The sequence below is a fragment of the Vombatus ursinus genome, unplaced genomic scaffold, assembly GCF_900497805.2.
Source record: "Vombatus ursinus unplaced genomic scaffold, bare-nosed wombat genome assembly UNPS02009573.1, whole genome shotgun sequence".
Classification (NCBI taxonomy): Eukaryota; Metazoa; Chordata; class Mammalia; order Diprotodontia; family Vombatidae; genus Vombatus; species Vombatus ursinus.
In genome coordinates, this window is record NW_020949351.1 from 25,837,369 (window position 1) to 25,849,326 (window position 11,958).

Genomic DNA, 11,958 nt, shown 5'->3' on the forward strand with positions numbered 1-11,958 from the left:
TTTGTTCTGCTTAGCTGGAAAGGGCAGAACTAGAAGCAGTGGATAGAATTACAGGTGTTCAAATTTAAATTTGAAATAAGAAAAGCTTTCTAACAATTAGAGCTATTCAAAAGCAGAATGGCTACCTCACTGAAGAAGCAGATTCTCCTTCCTTAGAAGTCTTCAAGCAAAAAGCTAAATAACCATGTGTCAGACATGTTGAAGGTATTCTTGTTCTGGTACAGGTTGGATGAGACAATCTATGGGTCTCTTTCAGCTCCAAGATTCTGTGTCTTTCAGTTGAAATGGAAGAGGGATTCTCTATGGTGAAGTCCTCCAAATATTCTTGTTTGTGGATGACATTGTGCCAATTGTGTCAAGTCCCAATTCATTTGCAGAGCTTCCAAAATGAGATGCATAATCACTCAAAAGAATTTGGCCTAAATATCCACACAGGGAAAAAAACCACACACACATACAGTGAATGAAGAATATATATTACCCAGGCTGTGATATGCAGCTGGATACACATGCCATAAAACTGGTCCAGCTGTACGTATGCCTTGGACAGACATTCCTAATTCAGAGTGAAAGTGGACCCAGAATTAAATAGGAGAAGGTAGGCCATCTGATTTGCATTTAGGAAATTATTCAGTGATTTTAAATGACCCTAAGTTTCTCCCTGAAAGAAAGGCCCGCCCATATTTTTAACATCAATATCCTTCAATGATGCTATATCTGAAAGTCATAGAACATCACTGTTGCTGAGGAGTTAAAGTTTTAGGTCATTCCAAAGGTACCAGCAGAGGTGACCCAAAGGATATTTTCCATGAGTTACAGGTTTAGAAAACTGATATAACATTGTTCGGTAACTCTCTGTCTGATAAATATCTTACTCTTGGATTCAAAAAATCTTCACAAGTAGAACCTGGGCCATTAGAATGAGAAAGGGAATTAGGCCATATACTCCACTGCTATCATCCAATGTCAAGCTATCTAGAAGGCCCCCAGAATGAAAAGGGACACCCCTCTCAGTGAAGGTTTATGGAAGAGCATGGACAACAGTTGCACAGGATATGAAGTCTGGGGTAGGTAGCAGTTTGTACCATAGCAAGTAGTTCCCATATCCATGAGATTACAAATCCATCAGGGTATCAAAGAAATCCATAAGAGACTGTCAAATTCACTGCTGAAATACAGATATAGTGGATCTAGTGCAGTCTCTTGATGTATCAGTCTAATCAAGCTCTCTAAAAATTAAGTAGATTTAATCTGGCAAGACTTTTTAATTAAATGTTTTATTGATGTTCCTTTTTGCTACATAACTATCCCTTCCAAATGACTTCCTTCCCTTTCCCAGGAGAACCCTCCATCAAAGCAAAGATGAACAGCTAAGCAAAGTAAATTAACACATTGGTCATATCTGACCATGTTGCCTTATCTCCCACTAGTGGCCCAGCACTTCTCCATAGATATGCATGCTTCAAGTTCCTTAAGTCACATAAGACTTGTCCTTAACTAACCTATTATTATGACTTGTCCCAATCACTGCTTCCTTTTCTACATGTTCACAAAGCATCTTATTATTAACACATTCAAGAAGTATGCCAGCAATTCAAGCAAGCTCATTGATCTATAGTTTAAAAAATCCTTCTCCCCTGTTTTGAAACATGGAACATTTGTTGTCTCTTTCCAATTGCAGAATCACAGAATTTCAGGACCTTAGAATTCAAAGGGACCTTAAAGTTTATCTATCCAGTCTAAACCGTACCTAAACAAGAATTTCCTTTTCAGTATATGCCACAAGTGGTCATATTGCCTTTTCTTAGAGACCTTCAGTGAGAGAAAACCCAGTACTTCATCTTGCTATTGGATAGCTCTAAATCTTAGGAGGTTTTCCTTTATTTCAAGCCTAAATTTGTCTCTGGTTCCTGAATTTCCTTACATAGCATATATTTCTAATAGTCAATTTTATCTGCCCCCACCCACCTGATACCTGTCCTGAATAAAGTATATGTCTCCATAGAGCAGTACCCTATTCCTACAACACTTCTTCTATTCACCTCAAATTTTCAAAGATTAGCTGTGGTGCTTTATAATCATAAGTTCTCTTAGTGCCTCCCAGGCCTGATAACATGAACTTACTGGGGGTGACTAGTTGCTTTCATACCATTACCTCATTATCTTTATTTCAGTATTCTATTAGCCATTTTGTTTCCATCTTTTTCATCCTGAAGAGCATCGTGCTTGGTAGAACAGTAAATAGGATATGAGTATTTCCACCTTCTCTCCATTGTTCATTACCATTGTCCTTTCTGCCCCATCCAGCCTTTCCTTGATTCTCCTCTTCCCTTCAACACAGCTTTTAACAGTGTTGGAGGGGAGGGGGGAGGGAGGTTGGTGATGCAGAACACCTTTGTTATCCCTTTTATCTATCACAAGCCTTAGCTTGCTTTAATTTTACCGAATGTCTTCGTTCAACTGCTTTTTTCCTCTCTTTTCTATAAATGTCTTTTTGAATTCTGAGTTAGTTGACAGATTCTATTTAGTCAATTTCTTTAGATAGATGTCCTTTTTCTTTTTTATTAGAGTCACTTGTATTTTTATTTGGGGGAAATTTCTTTTTCTTGAGCCAACTTTTCTTGCAGTCACCTCTACTATCATCTAAGGGATGAATAGCCTGCATTACCTTTTTTGCAGTCCATAAAATCAGCCCATGGGTCTTTTTTTTTTCTCAGAAACTAAGTTTCTTCAAGAATAGCGGAAGAGAGAGAAGTGGAAATTTGCCCTGTACCATCTTCTGCCTTTAGCCATAGGTACCCCCTCCCTCTGAGAAGAGTCCACTCTGGGAATTGGATTTGACAGTTTTCTGTTATATCTCTGCCCTTCCCTAATCAAATACTTTCTCTTTACCCACACCTAACTCAGCAGATGTAGCATTCCAAAAATCCCAATGAATCTCTTTTATTCTCTAATCTGGTACTTCCTTTTATCTATCACAAAATCACTCTGTCATTCAAACCCCTTTCTCGGTTAGGCTAATAGATACACACAGCAATTAGAGTAAATCCAGGCCAGACAGAATGAGCTACATGAATGAGATTATATGTGTGTGCATGTGTGTCAAAATGCATAGCTTTTTTAGGGAATGTGTACATATATGTAAATGTACAAGACAAGTTGAAAGATTATGTGTCATTGTTTGGGAAATGAGTCAACCAGAGTATGAATGTATCCGAGAAGATATGTAAAAGAAGGTATTCTGCAGAGAGACCATGTAATTATGATTATGAAAAGAAAGAGATAGTGAACCAAGAGGAAATGATGGGAGACAGTGTAAGGAGAAAAACAAAGACAAAAAGCAGTCACTAATTGCATGTGAAATTCCTAGTTTAATATTTAAGCAAAATTCTTGCTGAGTTATTTTTATGGATATTTGTATCACTAGTAAAGTCCAATTAATCCAGAGTCAATCCAGAATAAAATAATATTCACTATGTTTTTGTTTCTGTTTTTATACCCTAATTATAAATTGCAAAATGAGCTTCTCACTAATCCCATATTTGAAAGGGAAATTTTATTAGCCTTGCCCCAACTTTGATATATTCTAATATTTTAAGTAATAACAAACAGAAATCCGTATTTAAGATAATCATGATTGGAAGGATAGTTTGCTTAGAAACTAGGAATCATAGTCAACAAATACCTGAACAGCAGAAATAGTTTTAATAAGACTTTCTGGTATGTGTAACAAAAAATATTCATTAAAAAGGCCCTGTGGCACATGAATAGTAGCTACTTCCTAATTTTAACATCTCAGTCATTTGAACTATTTGAATAAATGCTTTTACATATGTCCTTATGAGCATGAATTAATTCAACCAGGATTGAAAGAAATGTTATTTTTATGGCATTTCATTTTAACGTACACATTCTTAACATTATTTATATAATAATAATATACACACACAGAACAAAAAAAGAGAAATAGCAAAACAGGAAAGTTAAATTAAATATAAATAATAAGCCTATCCTATAGCCATCCTGAGCAGACAGACGAATTGCAAAGTGTTATAAAGACCAAACTGAGAAGCAGCGTGCATAGTGGCTAGAGAGCTGGTCTGACACAGGAAGAACTGGGCTCAAATCCTGCATCTTACACACATTGGCCCCATGATCCTAGGCAGGACACACCTCCTACTGCCCCCAGGCAGCTTTCTAAGAGTAAAATATAATTTGGGGTTGGGGAGAAGGTTGCTCTGTATTGGTGGAGGGGATTTTCCCACTAGAATTTCCCTACTCCCTTGAAATTACAGATTCTGAACAATTAAAACCTTACACTGAGCTACTTAATGGCCATATAGCCACAGCTTATCTTTCTTTCCCCAAAATCTACCTCAAAGCTGGCCTTGTAGAAGGAATATCCGTTTTTCATTATCTCAATCATGGTAAGGCATGACTAGATCTCTAAAATCTATGGGATTTCTAAGAAGGTGAACCTCTCCTTTTAACATATCTTTCTCGAAGACTATTATATTTTTATATGTGTTTAGCTGGGCATCAGGGCTCTTAAGGAATAGTAAATTACTTGTTGGTTTTCATTTGTGTTTTTGAAATGAATGCAACACCACAGGTACTAAAGTAAAGAAATGGAGATAAAAGTCTGTCTGCTTAATACTACCAGTACTAATGTATTATGTACGGTGAATGTTACAGCTTTTTAAAGTATTTCTCTTTATTCACTAGCTAATCACTTCTTTTGTTTAATTTCCTAATTTGTCTATGATTCTATCCTTTACTTTCCTTATTTTCTATCTTGTTTTGGAACAGGTATAGGCAGAGTGTCTTTTGGAGCTTTCTTAGGTAGGTGAAGTTACAATTTCCTTATTTTAGAAAAATAATACTACTAAAGACAAAATTCTTTTGAGAGGTAATTGCTAAGAAAAATCCAGATCTTTGTTTAACTTTTCAGTTCTCACTTATTCACTGTGTAAAAAGTCACTTAATCTCCTTTGCCTCTGGTTTGTAATACACTGCTGCCCCTGTGGGGTGTGTATATGAGCTGATTGGTGATTTTGTAAGGTGTTCTTACCAAGATACCAAAACTTATTCAGCCTTATGAGTAAAATCTTTTCCAAAAATATATCACTTAAAAAATTTGCTCATGTTGAAGTAATCTGTTAAGGTTCCTTCTTTATGCCCAGCATTGAGATACAAAGGCAAAAATAAAATTATCCCAAAGAACTTACAAGCTACTGAAGAAGCATCTTGAAGATTTTTCAGTATACCCTTTTTTAAGTGTTCACTATTAAGTGCAGGAGAACTCTCATAACATGGTACTTGTTACATGGTCAAATTCTGTCCCCAACATTTTTTGCAGGTAAAAGATTGAAAAAAATTCCCACATAAGTGAGCTTTGTCTTATTTCCTGACATTAACATGTAGAATTTTAAATTTATACATCATCACATTTTCCATGTTCCCTTCATGTAAAATTAGATTGGCCTGGTCATAGCCAGTGCCTTTTTTTTTGTAGTGTTACATATTTATTGGGGCAACCACTCCTTTCCACTCCCTGACCAAATAAAAAAAAAAAAGCTACTACAAATAACAATTAAGTTAGCACTAAGTATCTCACAAGCATTCAGGGAAACATTACAGTTCTGGCTAGTGCTATGCATTGGTGAATATTTAATAGGTTTGGGTGACAACAATTATACTCAGTATTTCTCTTTATGAAATGTGTAATTGAATTAATTCTAAGAACAATTAATAGAAATGGTGTCTCAAAGAAAACAAAGGAAAAGCATGAAATTTAGAATTGGACTTCTACATTTATTTACCCATGATTTTGTGAAGGACTTGAGGGGAAACTTTCAAACAATTTAGAAAGTGTTTTTTGGTGTTGTGCCAAGGAAGTTGAAACTTTTATTCTTTCACTTAAACCTTTTTCTTTTTCTTTCTCATATAGATGTTGCCTTTATCACAACTGTGACCTTCCTGTGGAAAGTGTCAGCAATCACTATTGTAAGCTGTCTTCCACTGTACATTCTCAAGTACTTGAAGCGCAAACTTTCCCCACCAAGTTACTCCAAGCTTACCTCATAGAAGAAATTCTTCACCTACAGTCTCCTACCCCCACACCCCAAGCCCACCACTGCTACTTCAACTGGGTTTTGCTTTGGTGCCTCCCATGGCATTTAAGTGACTTTTGATGTGCTACTGAGAGAAAAATGGAAAAACAAAACAAAAAACAGAGAATACAAATAGAGAAGGTGACATCTGCTGTGTAAGTACTGAAAACAAGATAGGCTTTAACTAATGGCTGCAAAAGGGGAAAGAACATCTATTTTTGTCTTTTTTTTTTTAGTCATTCCAACTTCTTCATTGATTCTAATTTACCTTCTGTTTAAAATGCTGCTTAATTATTTTACTGCAAAGGTCTTTTGCTATTGCACTGTTCTATAACACAAAATGAAAGCTTGTTTGATATTATATAATAATTCCCTTACATTCAAGTTCTTTCCTGGATGCTGTTATGTAGAAACACCCGTTCCTACTCTTAAGTCTAATAAAATCTAGAAGCTACAAATGCCATTGTCTGTATTTGCTGCTATATGCTTTTCTTCCTCAAATGTTTTATAAATATGAGCTACTTAAATTACCTATGGATGTCTGCCTAGCATAGTACTGCTTCGGAAGCTGTTACCCTCCTTTCTGTACTCACCATTCCTCTGTCCTGAAGACACTTAACAAGTCTGTAGCTTCTGACACCAACAGCCAATTCTTTAAGTGCACATTAAAGCCGAATAGTACACTGTAATAGTTCTATGTGCAATTCCATCACTACTACTCACTTGTGCAGCTGGCTAGTCAAAGGCTTTGTTATTCAGCAAATGTTTTAAGCATTTCTATCCATTTTGTGCTTGGAAAACAGCACTCAAATATACCTTCAAGAAATTTCTACTTATGTTATCACGTAGATCTTGTATTAGCCAGTGTATTTCTTACCTTGTAATCTGTTTACTTAGATTACTCAGGTTGAAAATCAGCCACACTCAATTAATGTTATGGTAGAATTATCCTGCATCTTCCAAACTGTAATTTATGTTCTCTATGAGCCAGATCAACCTCTGTTTAATAAGATGTTTGTAATGAACAAATCAGAAGGATATTATTCCAAATCATTGTACTGTAATGTGGCACATAATAGTTGCTCAGTCTTCACCACAGTGTATTTAATATTCATCCAGGTCATTTGTTAGGTGAAAGAAAAAAGGCCAAGCTTCTTTATTTAAAAACGTGTGTTTTACCTTTCTAACATCATAATATTGCATTGTGTTGGGTTTTTTTTTTTGTTTTGTTATGTTTTGTTTAAACAATAGATGGTTTTAGGTTGGTGGTGGTGTTTTTTGGTTTGGTTTGTTGTTTTTTTTTTTTAATGTTTTCTGATTTAATTTCTTATCTAGTGTCTGACATGTGTTGCCCTGAAATGTTGTGTATTGCTATGGTGAGTGAGTAAAGTTCCTAAAATGGTTATTCACCCAACCATTTCCATCAACAGATTGCCACGGACCTAACTGAATTGATTGCACTCTCATTTAGAGGGTTTTTTCCCCAAACATATTCTATTGTATATGCCTCTTTTCTTCAGAGAAGAACATTATTCGCCATATTAAAAACAATAAAGTTTAATTTCTACTAAATAATGTTATAAATGGGTTGTGTATTGAGCCCCAGTAGTAGATTTGCTTTTAGGCTAAATTGCCAGATAAGCATGTGACCTTATGTATAGTTATTTCTTGTATATCCCCACAAGATGTCACTGTTGTGTGTTTTTATAGTATAAGTATGGATATGTGTTAGTTTCTTAGAAACATCTGCACATTTTAGAAATTTCTCAAGCTTATTTTCTGTTTTGTAGTTGAAATGTATTATCCCTAAGGTCTGTCACTTAATGGTTTGGGTTGATTTGCATTTCACAATTCCTTTGCTTTTGTCTTTTGTCTTTTATCTTTTAAAGTATAGTGGTATAGGCAGATTAAGATACAGTTTGAATTAGCAGACTCTTTATCAGTCAGAAATCATAAGGCACACACAATGGACAACCTGGAAAATGAAAATTACACTCTTGGGAGTTGCCATGCTTGCAGTATAGAACTCAAACAAGAGAGATGGCTCTCCTGTGAAAAAGTTGGAAACTGCTGATGTGGATCCCTGGTCATTCCCAAGGAGTTGAGTGACATGAAACAATGGGAATAAATGACCTCTTATGATTTTAAGATGTGGAAAATTTTTTTTTAATTTCAAGATGTGAGACAGAAACAGGGAAAATGGAGGTCTTAATAAAATAAAAATTCTTCAATACTTAAAAAAGTCTGTGATTTCATTAGTATAAGTATTCTCCCCACCCATGTAGACCATACCTTAGTTAACATGTCTTGCTGTGGCCAAAAAATTCACTGCCTAGTGATCCACTCTCTGATTATGAGCCTTTCTGAACTTATTGTTTAGCTGGTCCTCTTATGACAGATGTACATTTTGTTCAATTAGAGGCAGCTGGTGCTGCAGTGGATAGAGCACTGGGCCTGGAATCAGGAAGACCAGGGTCCAAATCCAGCCTCAGAAACTTCCTAGCTGTATGACCCTGGGCAAGTCATTTAACCTGTATTTCACTCAGTTTCCTCAAATGTAAAATGGGGACAATAGTGGCGCCTACTTCAAAAGTTCTTATGAGGATCTAATGAGATAATGTTTGTAAAAAGCACTTAGCACAATACCTGGCACTGTAGTAGGTGCTATATAAATGCTTATTCCCATCTCCTCAGTCCTGCACTCAGTGCCTTTCTAAATTAATAGAACCTTACAGACCTTGCATTTTTGCTGGCATACTCTTCAAGGACTCGTTGTTATCTCCACTCTGTAAGAGATATAAGGAGAACTACAATAAAGACTGTTAGGTGTTGTACTGGATGGAGTATGGACTTGAAGTCAGAAAGATCTAAGTTCAAATCCTGTCTCAGACACTTACTAGTTTGTGTGACCTGGGGCAAGTCTGTTTGGCTCAGTTTCCTCATCTGTAAGATAATAGCACCTCCCACAGTTTTTGTGAGGATCAAATAAAAGAATCTTTGTAAAGTACTTTGCCAAACCTTAAAGCAATATACATATGCTAGCTGCTATTATTGTTGGTGTTGTTTTTATTGTTTTTTTATTTATTATTAATAATGGAATAGGCTAGAAGAAATCAAAATACACTTGATTCAAATCAGAGATTGTAACAAACTGAAATTCCCAGTGTTTATTTCTTCCCTGCTTGGCAAGAATGTTTCCAATAAAGATATCCAATTCCATTTTACATTTCTACTGTACAAGGGACAGACTCATCAGGGCAGCTAGAGAAACATGCCAAAAGGTGGAAGTTAGCATACAGCTACCAAAGAGATGATGAGTTATGGGATAACCTAAGCTTTTTACACTCTCTCAGGGTACAGAGAATAGCAGTATCATGTCATCCCTAGAAACTGCCAGGAAGGTTACCACTGTAGGACTTTGCCCAAACTGTTCTGTGAAAATTGTTTAACCCTGGAAGAAACATTTCCCAGGACTGAATTTTCCCTTTCTCCAGAAGGAAGTGTTCTTCCACTCTTCTGACATTATCCAGTGAAGAATTGCTACTAAGTTGAATTTCATCATTAATCTCATTAAGTCTGTCAGCAGTTCAAAGGAAAACCATGTGATATTTGAATATCAGAATGTGAATATCAGACTCAGGGCTGGACTGCATCTGTTTAAAAACAGAAAATCTCCAAGATATCAAGACTTTTCGGAAGCAACCAATTCTCTCTTCAATCCTACTCCCTCAGTTCTAAAAAAGCAAGAAAAATGTACTTTTCCCATCATTAAAATGCCTTAATATCTACTGGGATCTGTACAGCCCTGGACTTGTGACTCTGTCCAAGGACACCATGAGTTACAGTTCAAGCGGGGGATAAATGGCCATTTTACTAGGAAACAAAAATTATGAAAGTTTAATCCCTAAATTAGATGCCTGAAATGTATTGAGCTTGGTGGCAGCCATTGAAGAAGACATAGATGATAGATTGCAGGCAGGTCTACTTGCTCAAAGGCACAGAACTCCAAGCTCAACTGTACATACATCAACTACTACTTTATTTCTAAGTACAAGAGAAAATGTTGGGTTTTGATCTAGAAAACCTTTGGTTGAGAATCTGTTGACTTTACACACCCCATTCTCAGGATAACCAGCTCACAACCCTGTCTCCTTTGTATTTAAGTGGGATAAGGAATTCCAGGAAGAGGATTCACTGTCTCAGTCTTCTTGCTTGTCATTTGAAATCGAAGATCTGGAAACCACAATGAATTGTTCTGGTGAGATTACAGGACTGGGGTGGGGGAGGAGCACATTAAATGGGGAGGGCGGCAGTGTTGCAATCTAGAGGGTTCACAATAATAAGAATGCCCAACAGTTGGATAGCTTATTATTTTTCACAGCACTTCACAACAAGCCTATGAGGGCAGGGGTCATTCCCATTTTACTGATGAGGAGACAGTCTCAGAAAGGTCAAGTGGTTTGCCCAAACTACCCAGTGGCAGAAACTTGGACTAAATCAAGTCCATTTTTCCACTACACCACTCTGGCAGGGAAATGGTTTAAATAAGCACTCCCAAGTCCTTCTCTGTCCAATATGAGAGACTGTTTTCTCCATCTTCCTTACCAAACTGAGATCTCATGATTCCTAAAGCTCTACTTTCAAGGTGGACCAGAGCCAAAGGCAATGAGACAGAGAGAGAACTTGGCTGCGGTCATTTCAATGGCACCTATAACTTCCATCCCACTTCTAAGCCCTTCTCTTCAGTCCGAATGGTCTCTGATTTATTGTAACTACCCTTGCTTTTTCTTTACCTTACCTTTTTTGCCTAATAGCACTTTATGTGTACTTTAAATAATCCTAAATACAAACTAGAGATAAGGAATGTCTACCATTTTATGTGTAACCCATGTGTTGATTGAAGACAGACCAGGTTTAATCTGGGAGACAAAACATCATATTCTCTATGACTCACACCCTTAACCCAGGGTTTCCCTGAGAACATCTGACTTTTGCTCATATCTAGTTCTCATCTAGGTGTCTTCAGTTCCCTTCCCAGTACCAAGCTAATGAGACATGAAATATAGGACAAGTTTATCACACAACAAAATGGATTAATTCCAAGCCCATGTATAGTCCAGAAACATTTTCCTTCTGGTGAGCTCCCTTCCCCAAGCAGCAAAAAAAGAATTTGGAGTCCATAGAATCATAGGTTTAGCTCTAGAAGTGACCTTAAGGTCATCTACTCCAACCCCCTCATTTTCAATAAATAGAGAGATAGATATGCCATTCTGGTGTTAACACAAGCAAAAAAAACAAAAAAATACTTGGTTGTCAGGGAATTCAGCTTCCCTCTGGTAGTTCCAATCTTCCTTCATGCCACAGACTGCCCATGACTCATAGGTTTGCTCCTCTAATATAGCTCTCTGCTGTACTGTCCTCAACTCTACCTCCTACAGCTTCTTGTCATGATCCGACTCAGTCTACTTCTGCTAATATTGCTATCAGACTCTAATCCCTATAACTGCCATCTTCCCACAACCTGGGGATGTAGGATAGGGGAAGAACGTCAGGTTTTTTTGGCATCAATTATCCCAACATGTTGTGGAGCTGGTTGCAACTAAAATGTTGGTTAGGCCCTTAGCACCGTCTGGAGGGCATACAAAAAGACCTTTTTGTATGTAGCAGTAAAGGCATCCACATTTGCCTTTCTCCATGGAAGATCTAAAGCTCCTTACTCTTAACTGATTTAGGACAATTAAATTCCAGTCACTCCTTCCCTGTCTAAGACACACTAAGCCATATAACCTGCACACAGTACCTCCTAAGTCCGAGACCAGGGGCAGAACAATCATATCCCTTCCCA

At 36.9% G+C, this 11,958-nt stretch overlaps 1 protein-coding gene across 5 annotated transcripts in view; it reads left to right on the top strand.

Moving 5' to 3' along the window:
* ATP9B (ATPase phospholipid transporting 9B (putative)) overlaps window positions 1-7,685 on the top strand; it is a 450,228-nt gene extending 442,543 nt beyond the window's left edge. For 4 of the 5 annotated variants that reach the window (XM_027852394.1, XM_027852395.1, XM_027852398.1 and 1 more), the window contains 2 exons: window positions 4,810-4,842; window positions 5,951-7,685. In XM_027852394.1, the coding sequence (XP_027708195.1) occupies window positions 4,810-4,842; window positions 5,951-6,087 (170 nt within the window). In that variant the 3' untranslated portion in view covers window positions 6,088-7,685. The remainder of the gene's footprint in view (window positions 1-4,809; window positions 4,843-5,950) is intronic. The other variant, XM_027852396.1, reaches the window with a different exon arrangement.
* The last annotated feature ends 4,273 nt before the right edge of the window (window positions 7,686-11,958 follow it).